General features: G+C 38.2%; 1 protein-coding gene across 9 annotated transcripts in view; it reads right to left on the reverse strand.

Annotated features, from left to right (window-relative positions):
- The window catches only part of LOC147655869 (uncharacterized), a 46,084-nt gene extending 22,922 nt beyond the window's left edge, over positions 1–23,162 (reverse strand). For 3 of the 9 annotated variants that reach the window (XR_015277380.1, XR_015277377.1, XR_015277376.1), the window contains exons 1-2: positions 23,059–23,162; positions 22,186–22,306 (exon numbers count right to left, since the gene is read on the reverse strand). Coding sequence is in view for 2 of the 9 variants with exons in the window: in XM_086854517.1 (XP_086710643.1) it covers positions 6,505–6,590; positions 8,432–8,553 (208 nt within the window). In the remaining 7 variants the exon portion in view is untranslated. Of the gene's footprint in view, positions 1–6,504; positions 6,591–8,431; positions 9,128–22,185; positions 22,307–22,981 lie in introns of all 9 variants that reach the window. The other 6 variants (XR_015277378.1, XR_015277375.1, XR_015277371.1 and 3 more) reach the window with 4 other exon arrangements.
- Between the last annotated feature and the right edge of the window lie 215 nt (positions 23,163–23,377).

The following is a 23,377-nucleotide window of genomic DNA, read 5'->3' on the forward strand; positions in this document are numbered from 1 at the left end:
AATGTCAGAAAGGCTTTTATGATGTTCCTTTCTTTCTGTGGATCATCTCTTGTCTTTGGTTTCATCCAAGGCAAGAGATGAGTTCATGGAGTTTAACACTAAAATGGCTGCATTTGTGTTGAGCCATGAATGTGCTGTGAGGAGAGGGAAAATCAGACTCTGTTAAAATATCAACAATTAAAACAGCAACAGCTGGTAGAGAAGTGAATCTTTATATTTGCATCTTTCTCATAGCAGATAAAAAACATTCTGTTCAACATCAGCAAGTGCAATGTCTCATTTATCTGAAGCCCAGCTCTCCAACTACAATCCTTTTTCTATCTCTGGCACATGCATACTGATGCAACAAGTATCTACAGGTTACTTGCACAGATTGTCACAGTAGATTTTTAATCTATAACACAGAATGAGAAGTTTGTGTTGAGTGAAAAGTAATGAAACTTTCTGTCAAGATAAATTTTACACATTAAATGTGCTCTGGGTTTAGATCAATGCAGATAGTGTCAAATAAAACAAAATACTACAAAGGAAGATTCACAAAAATTGATTGTGGCCAAAATACGCCCCAGCACTGTTTAGAGGTTTACTTCAGTAATGTCTGTGGTCATTGACTAGATCAATGAAACTCATTCTTTCAACAGCATCCAATTATCAGTTTACCGTGGAGTGAGCTTTCTAATAAATCAGTATACTTTACATAAAAGTAGGCAAAGCTTCAATGAAACTTAATAGCAAAGTATAAAAATATTTAGATTCCAGGAAACTGAGGTTTCTATCACACACAACAAAAAGGTCATTACTTGCCTTATTTAAGGCTGGCCCATTGGTAGTAACATTTTGAGGCAGTAACTTTCTGTTGGCTAGTTTATGGTTAGCAGGATAATAGAGTTTGATTAAGCACTTAGGACAGGTGATCAAAATGCTTCATTCATATTTACAGAACAAAAAAATGGCACACACAGCTAGTACCAAACTACATAAATTCAGGCATGGTATCAGATAGTCAATTAAAAACTGCTTTCCACAACCCAAGTTCTGAAATGCTTTCTTACCAATATTACATGATTCAGTTCTATGTTTTTCCATTTTCTTGGGTAAATAGGCAGCCAGTAACCATTTGAGCTTTACAGCAGAGCTGAGTAGAATGGCAGACTTCAGGTCCTCCATAGCTACTCTGTGCTCTCTAAGAGGCAATGATATGAAGAATCCCCAAAGCTTCATGCTGCCAGTAATAGATCAGAGACACTGATAAACTTGATCACTACACTGTAATCTGCAATCTGTTTGTCACATCATTTCTGTAGAGCAGAGATTTTCTAACTGTCTCAGAGCTGAGAAGTCAAAACATAGAGAGATCAAGGACCAGGTCCTAGAAAGATCTTACGAAGATCAGTTTAGAAATCCCAGCTGGCTGACGCATAAGACCAGGAGAAACCAAACAGACATATCTGTGGAAAGCATGCAGCACTGACAGCCAAAGGGCTGAGTCTCAGAAGATCCAAATTCATCCAGATTAGCTGAGGAATCATCTAAATCATCTAAAAGGATCATCTAAAAGGAGATATTATTTGAAAAAATATACCAGCAATTATACCCAATTCAATGCTGAATGAACGTCTCTGTAGTGATGATAGGCAGAGAGAGGCCAGGGACGGGACAGATGTACCAGATGAAGCCTGAAGAGAGATTTACAGAGTACAAAAGGCCTCCTCTGCTCTTTGCATGTACGTGTACATCCAGCACTACTTGGTCCATGTTTTTACATCAATAAACCATATTCTGCTGTTATAATCTCTTTGCTCATGTGTATTGTCACTTAACTCCAAAGGAGGCTACAAAAATGTAGATTGCATGAGATAAATGACAGTGTCATTGCTGGTGTATTTGGCCCCTGCATTCATGGCAGGCCTGGTGCTGCTGCCAGGCTGGCTTCATTGCAGTGCTGGAATTTCCAGGAGCAAATCAAAGGAAGGTGAGCCTGGCCGCTGCCCTGCAAGGAGCAGAGCACTCTGAAAACACTCTCTCCTGCTGCACTGCACCGTTCCACCTTTCTGAGTTCTGTTTGCAGCACCAGGGATGCCTGTGGGGGCTGTGCCACATGCCCTGGGGGCATCTCCTGCATCACAGCAGCCACTGCACAAACTTGGATAAAAGAGCTGGAAAAGGGCAAACCCTAAAAGCCAGTTGTTATTTTGTCTCGCAAATGGAGTGAATGCCAATTATTTAAAAACCTGACTGATCAATTAATATTGATTCTGCTTTGCTTCCCATTGATTACCAGGCTCAATGTAAGAGAGGAAATTGTTCTCTTGTATCCTTGGTCCTGAGGTATAGTTGCAGCAGCTTCACATACAGCACTAGGTTGTTCTTCATAAAATCTACACAGAGTACAAATCCCATTGACATCAGCACGAGAAAAAAGTCTGATAACTCCTTCATCACAGGTTTTATTGTACTGAAAAACTCTCCACAAAATATATTTCATTTTATGTGCACCAGAGGTGGTGTATTTGAACAGAAAACTCTGTGGATGTAGGAAGTACAAATTGCTGACAAAAAGTTATCAGTCTATCAGTGAATCATGAGTAGTAAGACTGGTATTTGAGGGGATATGATTTTTATTTTGTGGATAAGTTCAACTTATCCACAAAGAAGGGAAGATGTGAAGAAAAGAAGATGGGAGTGGTGAACATCCTTTTCAATGGTAATAAATGTAACAAGGTTCCTGTCTCCTTTCAGCAGCAGATTTTTGTTTTTCTGTGCATCTTTGTGACAAAACTACTGCTTAAAAAAAAAAAAAAAAATGTTTTAATGCAATGAAGCAAATAGATGAGAGGATAAGAGACCATAAAAGTTCACAATGATCAGCTGTTTTGCCTTGCAAAGACAAGGCAGTGAGGCATTATGATCAATGAGAAATACATACAGGATTTTGGAGATGGTATAAGCAAATGAATTTCTGGTCTAGGAAAATTTTCATGTAAGTTGAAAACCTCTGAACCTGATTTTCAATTATGGGAAGAACTCAATAAAGGCTCTGAGGCTTGTGTTCCCATTGAGCAAACACACAACAGTACCAGTGAATTTAGTTCCCTTGCAGCCCCTAAGCCTACAAGTTGTTCTTGGTGTATCTAATTTGTTGGATTGCTCCTAGGAAAAACTTGGCCAGATTGTCCAATTCCAGTTTTGCTGGCTGCCACTGCAGCTTTAAACAAAGTCTAAATCACATTATTGAACCTACCTGTGGACCCACAGAAATCTGAACCCAGGTGAACCTGGATTTTAAGCCTATGTAAAGCCTTCTTATTTATTTCCAGATGTTGGAAACAAAATTAATATCTTGTGCTCTAGATAAAATACATTGACTGTGTGGTTATAATATTTTACACAATGTTCACACCAAATATTCTCTGTTTTCCCACCAAATTTCAGTATTTGTGGGACCCACCCACTGCTAATATAAAAATCTGCCCATACAGATAGATGCCTTCCTCATGAGCCTTAGAAAGGAGGTGAGTGGGCCATATGCAGCTCTGCTCAGGCTCAGGGCAAGCTGTGGCTGTTCTGTGCATCCTCCAGGACACAAGGCAGTCCCTGGAAGGCTGAGCTCCTGCTCTCCAGCTGCAGCTGTGTGTCCTGGGCATGGAAAAGATGAACCCCACCCTGGAGCCCCAGCCAGTTAGAGGGATAGAGATCAAAATCAACGTCTCAAATCCTTTGAATTCCCTTGAATCTGGGAGTATTTTGAGTGCTTTGGCTTAGAATTAGACTAATGATGACACAGTATTTTCAAAAAGTCCTGATGTATTTTAAATGCCTAAATATGAGTTTGATTATTTTGGAAAACCACTTCTTTCTTTCTCTATACTCATAACTGAAATTATTCTTACTCATAACTAAAATAATAAAATATAAAGACATATTCTCTGATAAACCTGTTTTTTTACATTTAAGCCCTAAATTCTTCTTTCGCTTTCAGAGGCTTACATACAAATATTTTCATATTATTGCTTTCATCTTATATTTTTTCCTCAGAGTTTCAGTTTCTCCACTTAAAAAAGTAGCAATTATTTAAAATGCAGTAGCTTTCAATTTCGAAGCACAGCTCTAGAGAGATATTCTCAAAACCATACTGTTCTATTGCCTCTCTATACAAGATCCATTTTTACACTAATAATTATGTTCCAACACTAAATCATCCTTTACCTTGTCAATTAAAAATAAATTTATAACAGACTCATTATATATCCCCTACAAGGTATATACAAATGCAAATGAAATTGGTTTAAGTTAGTTCAAAACCAGTACCAAGATAAAAAAGGACCCAGAAAATTTTTATTTCTGTTGTATCCTTATAGCTTACAACGAGAAGCAAATTCACAAAATCTATGAATTTGTATACAGACAGACATACAGACACAGAGATATTTAGCTCTCACTGGGGAGACATGAAGGGTTTCTTGTGTTTTGATCACTTGATCAGAATTTCTATGTCATACAGCACATTTTTCATGTAAGGCTTCTACTAATAAGAACTTTAACAGATTTATTCTGAGATGATGTAAGAAAATAGCCAGTGTTCATGCCTTCCTTATTAAGACACTATTCACTACTTATAATTTTTACTAAAAACTTCTTGCTATTGTTCATATTTCCATGCATATAACATTATATGCTAGAGCTTTTTTTATCCAAGAATCCTAGGGTACTTATAAAAATAAATTAAAAATCACAGTGGTAACACGAATCAGAGATTTTGTGGGATGTGGGTTTTTACATACATATATCAAGATGGAAAACCAAATGATAACTTATGATTTTGGTTATGGAGTAATTTAATAAAAAGCAATTAGTAATAGATATTTGTAATGACCTAGTCAGAACACAGCTAGGTGACATTTTTTTCTAGTATCAATGCCTTGGATAATCCATAACTTGTGCAGTTATTACCAGCAGCAACTAGTACTGATGTTCCCTGAGCCACTCACTCTGAAATACTGAATGTGTTACTTCATAACCCTACTTGCTATCACTTGTTGAAACCCTTGCTATAGTCAGAAGTAAAGCCTGAAAAGTAATTTGAAGATACAAAATGCAGAGTTCTTTGGAGGAGGATGTTATCTGTTCTGTCAGAATAATAATTGTAGCAATCATAATCAAGATATCTGAATTTCTAGTCTTAGAACGCAAAGCTAATTCTGACTCTACGATGTGCAGGAACAGAGCAGGACATGAGCTCTTGAGGACTGGATCATACTCACAATTTTATAAGCTATTCAGTTTATAAGCTATTATTTTGATGGGGGAGAGATGGATGTGTAGCTCTAGAGACAGAAGAAAAACAGCTTTCAAGCTACATGTGAATTGGAAGTACAGCAGTTGAAAGGAGTGTGTGTCCCTTGGTCACCCTTTGGCTTAGAGCATTTCACAGTTATATGCTGAAAATTCTCACCAGTGTTTAAGCACTAAGGAGAAGAAAAGGACTCGACTGCTTGGAATCAGGCCCTTGCAAACGGTTGACCAAAACCTTTGTGTACTTCACTACTGCATAAGAAATGTTAGCTCTGTAATGAGTCATAGTCTGTACCCCACATGGATTCTCTGTTGTTTAATAATAGAATTTATACTACAGTCATTTTCTCTGTGGGGATTCTAATACGTATCTTTTTTCTACTGCACAAACACCTATCTTCATGAATTTCACTGGAAATTCATATAATTGAGCCATCTTTCACTGTTACATCCATTTCAAATTGATCAGTGAGTTAAAACTTTGGTAAAGGGAGTCTCTGGGCATCCTGCTAGAAGTATCACATGAGTCTCATTTCCTTAGGGAGGCAGGTTAAAAATACACATAAACATCTTTCCAAGTATGTTACTGACCAAGTAACACTGAAGTCTAAACTAAATGGCATATCCGGATGGAATGCAATAATACGTCAGGATCAGCCTTTTTAGTTTGGTTGTCTCTGTATTTTGCTGCTATCCCAACATGGCTGCAGGACATGGCAGAATTGTGTGACATGCTGATGCTCTGCTCCAGCACGTGAGGGGTGACTCAATAAAACAGCACCAGAGATTCAATAATATCACTGGGCCTTGAATTCAGTTCTGGCAAGAAATTAAAAAAATTCCATGAACGGCTTCTCATACCACATGTTGATATTTATAAAATATGAGATAATGCATCATCAGGGAAATGATACTGATCTTACCTAGAAATAAAGTTGTTATTAGAATTTTTATAGTAGCTAGGGAGCTATAGCAAGTGAGCTATACTATCAGTTGGCTTGCAAATATGTTTCATGTTTGTGTTCCTAAGACTGCTTCTACTGCAGAATTAACTTTTATCATCGACTAAGTCATTGCCTTGCTTAGCATTTGCAACACTTCAATACCTTGTGCAGTTAGGAAATTATTACCAAAACTTAATGATCATCAGTTTCCATACTTCCCTCTCACATTGCTACAAAAATAGTCTAGTGAAGGTAACAGCTGAAATACCTTTGTATTGATACAGTGAGAACACCTTGATAAAGTGAAATATGTTTGTGCCTTCAGCCGAGAACAGAGAATTGGTAGAAGCATTACTGGGAAGAAGAAAATCAGATTAAATAATTAGTGTCAATTAGCCCAAGCAAATAATTCTATAAACAATTGGTCTCTAGTGCCCTGTTTAATTATGTGAGACTTTCATCGCTTCTTATCAAGTCTGCTTTGATTTATGTTAGACTCTTGAGCATCCCAGAAGTATAATTAATTATTGTCTTGTAAATAAACCTTTGGTAATTAATGGTAGCAGAAAACAACACACTATCTTTTTTAAACTATTCCACCATGGAACTATGAATACTTGAAAACTATTTTAGGTTCCAGGGTACAAGGGATTCACACTGCAGCAAGAGACATGATGGATGTAACTAAAGGCAAACTTTCTAGAAGCAGTAATACACTAACTACAGCTGTATTCAACAACCATTCCATGTTACTTACTGCAATCAGTGCATGCCTTTGTAATCTGGATTTAGACTGTAACATCTATTTTACTTGTATGCAGTTCTTAATCCCTATACTAAAAGAAATTAGGCAGTTTTTTTTTATTTTCAGATTTAGGCAGCAAATAAAATTTCTGCAGAAGAAATTCATTGCTAAGAAAAACTTCTTATTAAATAGCAATGCTTTGAAAGTTCTAGCACAGTCCATCCTTCCTAGATAAAATAATCTCAGCTAATCCCAGAAATACATGAAAACAAGTAAATATGAAAAGAATGGAAAGTCATTTCAGTTGCTCAAATAAAACAGTACATAACCTGAATCATTCTATTTTAATTTGTAGGTGCATCTCCTGTAATTCACTTGATCCTTTGATTCCTCTATTTGATAGTTTTGTTACAATTGGAAAAATAAATGCAGTATCCTTTACCTTGAGTAGATTCCCATAGCTAATGCAAACAATGGCACAGCAAATAAATAGTCACTGAAAATCATCAGCTAACATGAGTGTGTAGTAGATATTTTCTAAACTGATTTGGAACAAGGTGAATTTCAAAAATGCTTGTAGGTGGTCCATGCTGTGCTTTAAACCACTCACAGTACTACTGGTATCAGTGAGATGGTATGTTACAGGGTTTTTTGGTCAAGAACTGCATGTACACTATCACTGTACCTGAGCAGTTCTAGCACTGTTGGAGGCTTTTGAGTACATCAAAGAGTACTAAAACTGCAGCCCTTTGAGACATAGGAACACAGCCAGGTAACCCACAATCCTGGCCACTTATTGCCCAGATGTCTTTCCCTCTTTCAATTCAGAGTTCTTTCACACAGGGATTGGGGAAGATGAGCCTAAGGATGAATATATGGAGGAAAGGTAGTGAGAGGAACAGTGCATTCTTCACCATTTCCATCCCAATATGGTCCTTTATTCAGATCCACAGCTGGACATTCCTGAAATTTTTGTTACAGCATAGGGAGATACTAGTAGGCCATTGCATCTTTTTTTTTTTTACCAGCTGTCAAAATAGAGCTTGATTCCATCATTTCTACAAATTTTATCAAATCTTCTGGAAGTAGTGTAAGGATGCTATCATATTGTTCCTTTGTCTCCACTTTTCCAGATTAAAGACCAGATTCCTTAGCCACTCCTTGAAAGGCAATTCTAAGTCCCTGACTTCCATAACCCTCTGCTGGTCCATCTGCACTTTCCACATATGCTTCTAGAACTGGAGAACCCAAGGACACAAATATTCCCATTACAGCTTCATCGGTAACAAGCATAATGGAATAATAACTTCCCCAAATCTACTGGCCTCTGTCCTTGCAGTATGGCTCATTAGCAGATTTGTTGTATTTGCAGTGAGCACACACTGTTGGCTCACACCCAGACTGGTGCCCACTGTTCAGGGACCTCTTCAGCCACACTGGCTCTCCTCACCTGCACTGATGCATGAGGTTACTCAGGACTCTGCAGCTCTTGCTGAACTTCACAGATTTTATGCTGGCTCCATCCCTAAATTTCTCAAGGCCCCTCTCGACTGAGTCTCTCCTGCTTAGCATGTTAACTAATCCTCATAATTTGCTAAGAGCAACTTCTCTTATATCACTGTTGTTAATGACGAAGACATTGAACTGAGTCCCATTTCAACACCATGTTGATCTTTTTATTGTCAGTTGTTAACTAAACATGAAGTCATCGATAAATGCCTATGGGTCCAACAGCCAAGACCAAATGTATTTATCAGCTTCTTATACGGAAGAGCTGTGGGAGATGGCACAAAAACCTTCCTAAAGTCAAACTTTATATCCATCAGTCCTCCCCCATTCACACAGCCAGTCATTCCATTATATCAAGGAATCAGGCTGGTCAGGTCTAGTCTGCTTGACATTAGTGCTAGAAAATTCATCTCAAGGGTCTAAAACCTTCCTGGACTCCTTGCACAGTGCTATGCTGCCTTCCCAACAAATGTCTTTGTGGCTGAAGTCCCAAGGAGAGTGAACGCCTGCAGTCAGAAGATTTCTGTAGCTGTTTGTCCACTCCATCCTTCAGAGTTATCAGTTGTGTGGAAGCTGTCAGGCTTGATCTTGTATAGAGATGCAGTTTTTCACTGGGAATTGAGGAATCTGCTCTCTCCTAGGATTAAGACCAAATTCCTTTACTGCCTTGCAAAAAAATGACTGCCTTGTTTAAAACCAACTTCCCAAATCACAGAAATATCTAAAAATTCAAGGAACATCTAGACAATAAAGGAGCCATTCCCAGTATAAATTGTAAACTTTACACAAAAAAACAACAATGGTCATAAAAAAGGGATTGGTATAAATGCAATGCTGAACCAACCCAAGCATGACAAAGTCTGGGAGACAGCACTTCAGGTGCAAGTTCAGAACACCGGGTTATACAGAGAGTTAAAGCAGACAGCAGGCACAATGACATGTTAAATTGCCCACATGATGTATAGCTTAATGAACCCCCTTGTGTTGATCATGCTTGGCATTAATCAAGAGCCATGAACAGATTCCCTTATTTTCTCAATGCTGCTCTGATAAACTGCAATTTCATTTAACCTTGGACAGGAACTTTAATAGCTTCCACGGGACAACTGTCAATACTTTCTCGGGTATACAGTGATTAAACTGCAACACAAGATGCATGTCATGAATTTTCTTCATTTGAAATTAGAATTTTCATTTTTAACAACCATTTGCATAAAATATGCTGAAAATATGGAAATATGTAAAGGCTTGCATGATCCTTAGATTGAAGTGCACCAAGACAAAGGTTTTTAGAAAAATAAAACAATTAACAACATATTAGTTAACATATTGAGAGCTTCAAAAAACCTTATGTTTGGGAAACAAGACGACAAAAGACAATAATCCAAAGAAGGGCTTGACAATGCCTCCTTAAGTTAGCTCATTATGCATCAGATATACGACATTACGTGCTTCTTTAGCAGAGCCAGTATGTAGAGACTAAAGGATTAGCAAAGGTGGGGAAATGCTTTGTTCCCCAACTTCAGTGGTTTGTAGAGATACCTTTGGGTGCTTTTTTTCTCTAAAATCAATGCTTGTTACTTCCTGAGTCCAGTCTCTCTGCCTCAGAGGCACCATGGAAGAAAGAATTACAAGAGTTACTGAGTGGACTACATCCACTCAGTCTGCAGATTACTAGTCCAGGCAGAAAAAGGAGGCAAAAAACAGGACAAATACAGACTCACTGCCTCTCCCAAGCAATCTGTTCTAACAGAGTTCTTTCTACAAACAACTCTTTTTTCACTAACTTCATTTAAAAGATATTTTCATTTGTTTCCACTAATGACAATAAGAGAACAAAACTGGACCACAAATGACTGAGAAATGTGTTAACTCTCAAAAATCTTCATTATAGTTCTGGACTACAATTACAGGAGCAACCAAACTACAAATGCCAGTGCTTAATCATCAGTTAATTTTTCAAATTTTTCTGAGTGTTTTTTCTACAAAACCTGAAAAATCCTAATAAGGAAAAAAAACCCCAGCATTCTACACTTTCCCAGATTGCATTGGTAGCAGTGAAAAGCACTGCTAAGAGTACTGATAGCAAACTGTTTGCAATAACACCAGCTAAAATGCTCTGGTGTTGACTGATGTGGGACATTTAGCAGCAGTGCAAAAAACCCACACAAAATAGGGAATGGGTAGGAAGCAAACCACAGAAGGAGAATGATTCTATCAGGGTCATGCACAAGCTAAGATCAGAGATATAAAGAAAAAACAGTAATAGGGTGACCAGGGTCAACATAAGCACATGATTTTGCAGCTTATATTAAAAAACTGCATCTGTGAAGGTAGGTAAAGATAAAGTTTCCAAACCTACAGAAAAGGATCATTACTGTCAGGATACACTGCCGTCTTGGAGAATTCCCATTCATGCAAAATGTTTCATTTACAAGTAGAAATGTAACAATTCTTCACTAAGGAGGAAAAGTAAAAAATAGCAAAACATCCTGCTTCCAGTTAAAGGCACAGCAAAACTACAGAGTAAGGTAGCACTGGAAATAGTTTACAGGGTTGGGGCCTGGAATGTGTACAAGTTTTCAAGCACTTGTCCTGATTCAAGCAGAATATAAACAGACTGAATCCCAGCTCAGGCTGCTTTTAAGCCATATTGAGTCACCAGCCATACATACAGCGAACTCCCAGCCTAGGGTACGAGAGAATTGTTTTTTATAGTCTTACAGCTATGAGGTAACAGCGGCAATTGATGCCAATGAATCAAACACTTTTTCAATATCTCAATAGGCCTTCATTACAAAATGGACTTGTAGCTAAAGAGGGCCGGGAAAACCCTAGGCAGTCACAACAGCTCTGGTTCAAACCCATTATGTGTTCAGAAAATGCAGTGAGCTACCCATTGGCAAACAGGTGAACTTAACACACCAAAGAAACAAAAGAAAGGCAGTGGTGGTGTAAATGTGAACAAAGGAATTTTAATTTCCTAGGATTTTTCTTTTTCCCACAGCTCCTCCATGAACTAAGTTTAAAGTTTACCCCTCCCATCAAGAAAAATGTGATTCTGCACTCTATATGCTGAAAAAAAGGGCAGTCTGTGACTATCTGGAGACTTGATACTCTATTTAAAGGATTGTAATGACCTGGACAGCACCTCATATAAATTTAGAGACTCTGATGAAGGAATGCCTTGCATTGCACGTGGTTCACACATTCCCAGACAAGACAGTTACAATTTTGTGCTCTGTCCTCTTGCATAACACACACTACAGCAGTTCTCCCAACAATTTCTGCCTCAAGCCACAGCTTGTGATAAGCTTTAGTGTACCTTCAGAAAAACATGCAGGTTGGATTTAATGTGTATAAAATTGACTGCATCCTTTGGCAGTATTTTCTATTGGTTAATTGTTCTCCCTCCTCAGAAATTTCCAGTTTGAAAATTGCTGACTTTGATTTCTGCCATGGAATCATGTTATATGTGGCCTTTTGTTTTGTTTTGTTTTGTTTTGTTTTGTTTTGTTTTGTTTTGTTTTTTTAAAGAATCTTCTTCCCTCAGCTGATATTTTGCTATGCAGAGGGTTATAGAAGACAGTCAAGTTGTTTCTTTACCTTTATTTTAAATAATCTAAATAAAGTTTTTTTAGGCTGCCACTGTAAAGAGCGCTTTCCAAGTCTCCAATCATTTCTGCAGCTTTCTTCTGAACCTGCTCCAATTTTCCATCATCCCTTTAAAAAGTTAATATCTTAATGGGACGCAATATTCCTGTAGTAACACTGACAGGCAATTACTACTTATTAGTGATAGCTAAATCTAGGTACCTCTCTAATATCAAAAACATAATTTAAACTAAGAGAAAAATGCATATGAAGCTGACTTAGAAAGAATTGCTTTTAATTATTACTAAAAAAATCTTTTTACTGGTAATTTAGCATCCCATTACAGTACAGTAAAGCCAGGAATAAATATGTAAAAGTTTTAATTTAAAAAGAACAGCATGAAGCTTGAAGGCTGATTTAACAGATACTGCCAAGCTCAATCACCTGATGTTAAGTTGGAAAACATTTCCTTGGTGCCATCAGAAAACACTGTTGGCTACAAAACTACTGCGTAACTAATGCCCATAGATTTTACATTTATTGAAAAAGTAAGACTCCTGTTCCCTAACCTATACTATCTGATAAATCAAGATGGAGAATCAGGCCAAAAGAATAAGCAATGAGCAAGAAAACTTGGAAGGTTTATTTCATCATGATGCCCTGTGTACTCCAGTTTAATAAAGACAGGAGCCTTGCAGTTAAGCTTTACATCCTCTGAATAAGGAACCTTTAAATAAAAGGGAGATTTTCTATTTTCTAGCAAATACATTCTATATCCCATGAAAAATCTAAGGAACTACAATAAATGCCAGCTGTGACAGCTGTAATAGTACATGAATATTTTTCTTTTCACAGAGATAAGTGTTTTTTGGGACGCATTTTGGGATCTTTGGCTTTGCCCAAGTCTTCAAATTTATTTGGCTAAGATTTTAAATTTAAAATCCCTGGACTATCTTGCCCAATCTTCCTTCAAAAGGCTGCCTGCTTTTGGTCTGTTACCCTCTGCCTACATGGGTAGGAAGGTGTCAGTTTCCACTGCCCTTTTGCCCTTCCTATGGGGTCTCCACAGACACAAATTATTTACTCTGAGGCGACTGGTGGAAACATTGAGGGAGTTGATTTGCCTCCACATGTTTCTAACCATAAAATAACCTCAAAGATTTGCAAGAGACCCCAGCAGTGGGAAACTCCCCCTTCCCACCACAGCTAGTAAAAGAAATACAACGAGCATGTCCTGCCACCTGAATGCACATACTTGAAATAAGATGGTTTCATTTAGGTCTATTTGTGGGGAATTTCCAACAGGTTGAAATGCAATTTTTTTTGCCATGTTAATGCTATTACTAGCTTTACTCTATGTACTTAATGAAACTAAGTGTATGACTGGGAGATGAAGGCTTTGATTTATTGAGCTATGTCAGCCAAAGTTTAGAATAACATTAATGCTGAGTTCATTCATGCTGTTAAAGAAAAGCTTTCCAGAGTATCAGCAGAACAGGTATTAGCTAGACAGTTACTCAAATCTCTAATGCGCAAGAAAGGAGAAAGCTCAATGTGCTTTAAAGAAAAAAAAGTGAAACAAGAATTCATCTATTTAGTGTGCCGGCACTCTTATTACCAGGCAAAAGTCATTGACTAACATAAATATTAAAGTAAAATATTCCTAAAATTGAAAACAGAATCTGCAATCCAGTCAATTGATGGAAATTACTAAAGGTATTTTTGCAAACATATGTTCAGAATAGCTTTTCACAGAAGAGAGATGTAAACGGAAAAGTATATGGAGGCAAAATTACCTAAGTCAGTCTTTTTGCTGTTTAACAGCATATTCTGAAGGTCAGATATTTTGATGACTAAAATATTGATAATATACATTTATATAGCACCAGTGACCTGAAAGAACCAGACCTCGAGGGGGTTTAAAGACTGCTTGTAAGTCTGAATATATCTGTGAAGAAGCCTCAAAGGCGAATGGATGATGGATACAGGTAAATATAGAGAGAGCTGGTATCAGTTTGTGCTTTGCTACTGTTTGTAACTATATCTAGAGCAAGATCCCACTGCAGGTGTTCCATGTAAAATATACCTGCTTCCAGAAGAAGGCAAGAGAAGTAAGGCATTATATTAAAATCTTATGCTTTGCTTGGATGACGGTCTCCATCTCATCAATAAAAGTTAGAGACAAATGCAATGTCAGAGGGCGGAGAGGCTGGGGAGGCAAGGTAAGGCAAAGCATGGCAAGGCAAGGAATTGCTAAACCCTGAAATTCCTGTATAATGTACATAAACATTCTGCATGATTCCTTTGAATATCTTAGAAAAAATTAGAATCTAAATGCTTGGTGTTCATGTTCCTGTTTGTTCAGCTGTTAGCCACTGTGCAGATACACAACAGCAGGACAGGGGACTCACCAACTCATTACCTGCCTAAGAAAAAATTAGACTAAGCTATAATTTTTGGTTGATTTAAGATCTGAGTGGGACAGCGCACTTCTGAGGTACTCTAGAGATCGTCTGATGGATGCTTCTGAGCATGACATCAACAGTATATAATAACAGCATCAAAAACAGCTGCCCACTGAGCAATGCTTTAATTTTTTAATCTTTTTTTCAATTGTAATAACTAAATGGGAGAGGATGCATCCAGAACTTTCATGATTTGGTATATGACCAGTCTTAACAGATAGAAACCATGTTGCAGAGTATTTGTAATTCAAATACTTATCTGGAGTTATTTATATTCTTGTCACTTTCCCCACCCCCAGCTAACATGGAGTCAGATTCTATTCTCAGTTAGCCCAATGAAAGTCCACTGAAATCAATGGAATTACTCGGATTCACTCCAATGTAACGGAGAACAATGGCACTGAACATCACCATTGTGCTTTTGCACCTAAGCTGCTCCTTTAAAATATAAGTATTTGAGTAATTCCTGCTCTTTATTTTCAATGGAAATACATCTTGTTCCTCTGGAAATTTTAGGTGAGCAGCAATGTCCGGTGTCTTTACAGATGCACTGTCTTTCCATGTGCTCGGTAAATAGTTTAAATTGACCTCCCTTCCCCCCTCCTGGTACCTGGTTCCAATCACACTCAAATCATATTACTTATTATTCCTGCTATGAAAATCATCAAATACAGTAGGTAAAGATTTATTGTATCTCTTTAAGAAATAAATAATTCATTGAATACATTAGATGGAGTATTGTAGACTTTCCGAAAATCAACAAGATAGCTATTTCTTGCAGCTGATATGGCTTAGAATGCTTTTAATCTTGGAGTAGATAATAAGTTACATTTCTGAAAAAAAAATGTAAAAGGGAGAAAAGACAGTTGTGTAAATAAACAATACTGCTTTCTCCTCAGAAATGTATCTATGTTCAGAAAAGCATTTGGAAGTGCAAGCAAAATTAAGAGCTTGTTTAAAACAATATGATTTAATATTTTAAATACTCTCCTGACAAGGGATGATACAGTTTTCTCTGAGATAAGCTTTGAGATAGCATAACAAGAAAATAAAACATGGAATAGGACCACATCTAATTGGGAACCCAATATACTTGTAATGAAATCCAGGATAAAGTGAGAATAAAGAAAGAGGAGAAATAGATATTTTTAATTGTCATTACATGACCAGAAACAGAATTTAAAATACCACGCTTGTTTTTTCAAGAACTCAAAGTGTAAAGTAGATGACAGGTTTAAAATTACTGGATTGTGGTTTGGTCACAAATAACAGAAGACCACAATGCCCACTGACTGTTCCAGGTCTCTAGGAAAATCCAAGTCTTTGACCTGAACATAGATGACATATTAAAAATGCATATACATCCTTGAGTGAGAGAGAAGGAGCGAGGAGTCTTTTTTCTGCATTACAGAGGTCTTCAGCTTAGATCAAATAATCTTACCTAGAAATCTGGTCATAATTCAGAACATGTTTAGTAAGGATTATTTGGATGAGGTAGAATTTCTGAAAGATTGGGTTTGCATCCAAAGATATGTACAGCCAGTTTAATCTAACATCTCTGTCTTAGAATTTGATTGTCGTGGATGTTGCTACTTCATTACAAATGAGAAAGGTATTCAGTCATGCTGAATGGGGATATTTATATGTAAATATAGGAATTTTTGCTTTGGCAATAACTTCATTTCTGGGATGGAAGTTTATGTGATTCTCCTAATGCTACATTAAACACCAAAAAAACCTGACGCAAGGCAAAGCCAAAAGAAGCCTGCTACTCTGTCCCTGAACACATTTAATGCCTCACTTCCACCCAACAGCCACTACAAAACTAAGCAATCAGACAAAGAAGATGGTTCGAGCCAAACTTGCCCCTGGTGTTGGTCCCTGGAAAATCAATACATTTGTTCCCAGAGTGACCCAGGCCACATGGATGCTTTATGTCAGTGGTCACTGGGTTCACTGACACAGGAAACTTTTCATGTCTTCAGGAGGAAAACATGAAAATACAGTGATGATCACACATATTTACATTGAAAGTATGTTCATGTTGCAAATTTAAGCCCGCTCAACTTCAGAAAAATCAGAATTAAGCTTGCTTTTGCAACTTTAATTTGAGCTCGTTGCACATATGCATGATAATAAGTCTTCAACTGCAGAGACACATACATCATTCAGTTCATAGGATGGACGATGCTCCCGGAGTGAGCAGCTGTTCAATATTCCTTTTATTCTTATCACTCAATATGTGGCTCCATGCCTTCCTTACTGCACATCATTCAAACCCTGTGCAGAATACTGAATTATTAATATCTTTATGGGTGTTTCTGTAGCATTCTCTACTAGGCTTTCTGAGTGCTTCCCAAATACTAATTAATTTACTTTTAAACCTGAGAAGCGAAACTGTACTATTAGACACACTTTATAGATGGGGAACTGAAGTGCTAAGCCGTTATGGCCAAGATTGATGAAAATGTCTACTAATTTGGGGTCCTCAATATGATCTGCTTAGAGACAGATTTTCCAAGATGCTTAGCATTTTTATGGTATTTTATATGTCTAAAGCATTAGTCCCATTGATTTCAGCAGCATCTGTGAGTACTCAGCACTTCTGTGAATCAGTCCTGAGTGTATGAAGTTGTGCACTCAGGAAATAAGGAATACACAAGTGCACTCCAGTTATAAAACTTTCACTTGAGTCACATGAGGAATCTGAGTCTACAAAAGGGACAAAATCAGGATAGATGAGGATTCACTTCTGGAGCTACAGTTCCAGAAGAATCCTTTCATCCATCAGAATACAGAGCTGTTTTCACAAGAGAGCTTGCTGTCTCCCTGTTCTAGTTTCATTTATGACAGCTTCTCAATTTTCCAGGATACTCAAGTAGATGCCAGCCTATCATGTTACCTTACCCCAGGAAGCCCCTGTGCCTGACAAAGTGTGAATGTTGTAGGAAAAAAAGAATAACAGAAAGACTGTTCATTTTAAGACAGATACACTGCATGAAAGAGGACACTTGGGGCTGGCAAGGAAAGCTTAATTCTATCTGTTTCTAATCTCTCAGTTGAATGTAAAATCTTCAGAGTTTTTTTGATACTAATTTTTAGTATACAGTTTAACCCTTTATTTTTTAAAACTAAACAGGATTTTTGCTGTGTAGAGCAACACTCTTGCTCAGCATGGCTCTTTGGCATGGCTGTCAGCTTGTGATTCACATCACCCTCTATAAGGCAAGATAACATAGGGGTAACAGGAATGGTGGTCATGGAGCTCCAGAAAAACCCATGGCGGGAGTGTACATGGCATCCTGCCTGTAGATTTGACAGCTGTTTGCTTTGCAGCCATAAAATCTTGAAGCAAATCTTGATAGGAGCTTGTGCTTATAGTGTGTCTTTCTCCTTCTAGTATAGCACTTATGATCCTACATCTTCCCTTTTTAAGCCCATTTAGATGTATTCAAGAAAATAATAATTATTAAAAGTAACTAAAATGTGGTTGCTTATAAAATTAATTTTGGAATTGATGAGATTTTAATTTTTGAATTATTTTTTTCTTTAAACTATTTAAAGTTTTAAGATTTGTCAGACTACTGGTATGGAAAATTTCACAGTTTCAATGGAAAAAATTCAAACTGTTGTAAGAAGGATAAATACAGAGCCTTAAAATGGAAACTATTGAGCTTCCTCAACTTCAGAACTTTGGAAGAAGCAGGGATTGAACAATGAGAGTATATTTATTCCTTGTCAGACTCTGATTGTCTTCATTGCCTTCTTTTCTTACACTATTACTCATATCCCTTTGGTTAAAAACAAAAAAATAAAATAGGATTTGCCCTGATAACTATTGAGCTCTTTTTTTTGCCTGTCGTTTGGAGGGGTTTTGGGGGGTGGCAAGAAGTTGGGGCTTTTTGCTGATGGATTCTCTTTATACATGGCCATATCCTATATTTGGCTATTGTGTGATTTTCACCCTATTTCGTAAATTGATTTCCCTTAAGGAACATATAACTTTTTCCTGGGGATGCATTTAATACCTACACAGAGAGGCTGTCTGTGAATAGGGAAGGATTTGGCAGCTATAGCCACTGTACTCTGTTTCTCAGCAGCCTGTTGAAACGCTAATGACTGATCTAATAAGCCAGAAGTATTAGAAGGTCAGACTGAACAACATTGCTCAGTTTGACCTTCCATTATTTATGGTTTGTCACATCAGCTATCAAAGCTCCAAGCCAGGAGCTGATAAGGAGCTGAATCAGCAGCACAGGCATGACACTGCAACATTCTCACTTTGTGTGAATAGCGACCCTGAGTTGTGGTGACCTGTTCATCCACCCATGACACACGTCCCTAAAGGTGGTCCCTGCCAGTTCACTATTTCATGTAGAAACTCTCTTCGTAAAGTTCAGGAATAACAATACAGTTGGCACTCAACTTCTGCTTTTCTTTCCCTTAAAATGTCTAGATCCCCAAATGATCTTTGGAATCAGAGGCTCTTTATATGAGATCTATTTTAACACTGTTCAGACCATAATTTAATTAACAGATAAATTATGTGGTTAAAAAAAACACAAACAAATGCAGTCTTAAACTTGGAGATAATAGCATCTTCTTCATCTGAGAGTGACCTCACCCCAGCAGCAAAATTGCTTGATAAAGAAAAGACGGGTTTGAGAGAGTGAATCAATTCCTAAAATCAACTCCTCTCTGCATTTTAGCACAAAATAAAATGGACTGGATTAAGGTTGGAGCATTCCAGTGGGTGAGTGGTACAGTTCTCAGTGGGATCACAGAGACAGCAAGAGGACAGCTCATGGCATAGCTCCTACAGGCTGTGGGATAGTATGGATGCTAAAGGGTCTCAGAAGCCACTCTACAATCCAAGGTAGAAATGGATGCACACAACCATCCAAGTGTCAGATGTTCAATTGTTGCTGACATGTAATGCAGATCAGGGTAACCATGTTAACAAGTGTTTTCTTTGTTACGTTATTTTTTATTCTGTCATGATGAGAATGTGAACGTTATTTTATTGGATTCTGATATAATAAATGGCAATGTTGCTCCTTACTTCAAGAGTCATTTTCTGGAAGCTGGAAAAGTGACAGTATTGGCCAGGTCATTAAAGGCTGATAATTTTTCTCTACCTATTTCACATAATTCAACAAATCATGACAACATACCTTTGAAGGTTGCCAATTCAAAGCACAAACTACATGTCATAAGTAATAAAGAGTTAAAGTGGGATTCCCTTTCATAAGACAAGGCCAAATGCTCTGAGTTGCTTCAGTGTCTATGTACTCATTAAAATCCCCCTTATTATTAACTTCCAGGATCTGCTTCCCCTAAAAAATTTGGAGGAGAGACTCAGTCAAAACATTGCCAAGGACAGTTACAATGTTTATAACTCTTGCAATTTTATTGTGTCACTATATTTGGTGTTTTTTCCAAGCTATAGACCCCAGAAGAAAAAGTTACTGCAGAATTCACAGCTCTCATTAAAAATGCACACAACAAAACCAAACTCTATTCTGCACTGTTTCACAAAAAATAAAAATTAAAAAAAAAAAAAAGCATCAAATGAGTGTACACCCCAAACTCATAAACCAGGAGGAAAATGCCAGGAATATTTAATCTCTATCATCTCATGAGAAGGCCATGCAGAATTGGCAATGGTTTGTTTGCCTTCTGTTACAAAGCGCAGGAAAACTCTTATACACCATGTGATCTGGAGAAAACTTACTGGAACATTTCTATTGGAAAATGAAATTTCCAGACCAGGGTTGGCTTAGCTTACTTTCTAAATGGGACAGCTGACAGGACTTTTCTGAGAGAAGGCCAACAACTAATTCAGTTACGTGTTGTTTCCCCAGCAGAGACAGGCAGGAAGTCATTCACCTCATTTGGGCAGTCTAGCAAGTCCCTTTCCTTCTTTTAAGCTATTGTCCTTTTGACTAAAATCTTCACTCCTGCTCTAAGATTCCAACTCTATGGAAACAGAGACCTGAGGAGGCACAAAATCAATTGCTGTCTCCAAAATTCTGGGGGCCTAGATGAAGGTGAGTATGTCACTCCACATAGGGCAGAGACAAGTTTGGTATGTACATGAAAAGAAACAGAGGAAATGGAAGGTATAATTTTAGTTCCTGAACTAAAGGAAGACTGGAGGGAAAGTAGGATCTCATTGTTCATGATTCTCTTCTGTAGTGCAGGAGATTTTCCTGTTTCTGTAGGATTTTTTTCTGGACTGGTTCAGCTGTGGAACCAAGACAGTTCTTCTATCTGTAAATAATATTTTTTTTTTTTTTTTGTCTTTTTATGCAAGCTCAGTATCATATTTGCAATTGGTGGTGACACATTAAAACCTCCCTTAAGTATAATCTGATATGGTCTAGTAAGGTCTTGTTCTAGGACTTGATATAGGTAAATGCCTTGAGATTAGACTGCTATTTCTGTGGAAACTAATTCATTTATTTTTGTTTAGAAAATGTTAAATGAATTAATACCAGCCTTACTAAGAAACTGCCTCCTTCATGCTCTCTTTTAAGATGAGCAGATAAACAGAGGTTGGAGGTCTAAGAGCTGAAGCAGTAGGTAACAGTCTGACTGAGCTGCTGAGCTGTTCTTTCAGTGGCAGCATGGGTGTAAGCCAAATCAAAATCACCATGTAACCAGAGCCATGTAACTGTCACCAGGCACATGACTGGCAGCCTGACAGACTAACTTCAGAGGGCGGATTCCCCTGGACAGCAGAGCTGAATTTCACAATGACTAAATCCCTCTGTGCATTTTGCATTTCATGCTTTCCCCAAACCTTAGGACTGTGAAGCTGAAATCGTAGGTCACAGAGGTGCATGCTTCACACAACTGCTGCTGGATGGGACTCCAAGATTCATCACAGTAGCTCTTAATTGTGATAATAAGAAAAGCAATGCACATTCCACTACTAACTACTAGTTTGTCTACGACTGGAAGAGGAGATTACAATTAATTTAAACATTTTTAATTTCTATTCTGACCTTGGTGGTTGGGTTTTTCTCTGTTTGTTTGTTTGTTTGATATTTTTGTTCATTTGTTTATTTTTGCTTTTGACAAATTTGCTGGATATTGAACCAGAGATAATGAAGTTAAGGGTTTCTTTTACATGATAAGGCATTCTTCCCAGCCTCTTCTATCCCCTTCTCTTCCTCCTCCACCCTTTCCCTCTCTCTCCTCTGTTCCATACACAGTTATGTCAAAAGATGCCACTTTTGAGCTTGCAAGGAATAAGCTAACTCACATCCCTCATTTTCATCTTCCTCCATCACTCAGCACTGTAGTGTAATTCCTAACCTGCAAGAATAAATATTTTCTGCTTTATGCTCATTTATATATCAGCAATTTACATGCCTGTGGGCCACATGCCTAAGTATAAGTTACTGCTAAGCACTTTAATTACAATTAAAATGTGTTTTATTAACAAATGCAGACTAAATTAAAACCAACAAAAACCCAAAAACCTCATAGTAAGATCAAAATTCCAAAGACCTTCTACACTGCAAATTCTACTGTTCAAGCAGTGGAAGAACAATACAATTACATGCAAGGGGTTGTAGAGACTTGCTTAATTCATGAGGAACACTGACCAAATACACAGTCCTCCTACCTCTCTCTCCCAGAAGTACTGAAAGGAAGAGGACAGCTGTAGTCTTCCTGATTTTGGGCCATCACAGAGAATGGGATGACAGATGTTGAGCTATTCTTTCAGTGCGGGCAGGAACTCCTCTCTGTCAAACAAAGAAGATTGACAGTCTCAGAGCCCAGTTTATTTGTATAAAAAAGCCAGCTGCTTCTTTAACAGTTGAAGGCAGTATTCCTAGCATAGAGAAAGTAGATGAATAAATTAATAACTACTAACATGATGTCTGTTGAATGATTCCGTGGAAACAGTAATTCCACAAAAATGTAGCATAGACTTAATGTCACTTTTCCCCATGGAATGAAATGTGTCTTTACTACTGAACATACCAGGTTCCTAAATTCGTATTTGAAGCTGTCCTGAAAATTGTGCAAGATCTAATTAATGCTTACTGCTATCATATATAAAACACTGACTGCATCCTAATAAAAAATGACTTTAAACTTTCTGCCTATAAGAGATTTTTTTTGGTGTAAACAGATTTCTAATTACTAACTAATGGACTTCAACCGCTTCAGAAAATCCATTTAGTATTCGATACCTCTTTTATCTACTTTTAATATAGCATGACACAAACTGATACTTAAAGGGTCGTTCTTTACAGTACTATTCAATTTTTCATTAGCCAAGAACATCTTAGGGAAAAAGTGGTTTATGCCATAAAAGTCAATTTTTAATTGCAGTGTCCGAAAAACAGAGTCCACATACAAACTGTATTCCTATTAGACACCTTTCCTAGTCACTAAAACCGCAAATTCCTTACAACTAGCTATCATCGTGGGCACATCTGTCCACGTCCAGACTCGGGCGCGGGGAGGAGTGTGTTTCACTGCTATGCACCTGTAGAAGTTCTGTCTGCGCCGCTTTGGAAGCGCGAGGTTTGTGTTTTGCGGCGGCTCCGAGCGCGGCCGCTGTGAGGGCGCGGCGGGGGCGGCCTGAGGGGCGGGCCGGGGGCGGCCTGAGGGGCGGGCCGGGGGCGGCCTGAGGGGCGGGCCGGGGGAGGGCGGAGGGGCGGGCGGAGCAGGACGGGGGCGGCCTGAGGGGAGGGCGGGGGGTGGCCGGAGGGGCGGGACGGGGGCGGGCGGGGGGCAGGCGGGGGCCGGGCGGGGAGGGCCGCGCCCGCCCGCGCCTTTTGTGCGGCGCCCTCCCAGCCTGTCAG

Source organism: Cyanistes caeruleus, chromosome 1 (genome assembly GCF_971803275.1).
Source record: "Cyanistes caeruleus chromosome 1, bCyaCae1.hap1.1, whole genome shotgun sequence".
Classification (NCBI taxonomy): Eukaryota; Metazoa; Chordata; class Aves; order Passeriformes; family Paridae; genus Cyanistes; species Cyanistes caeruleus.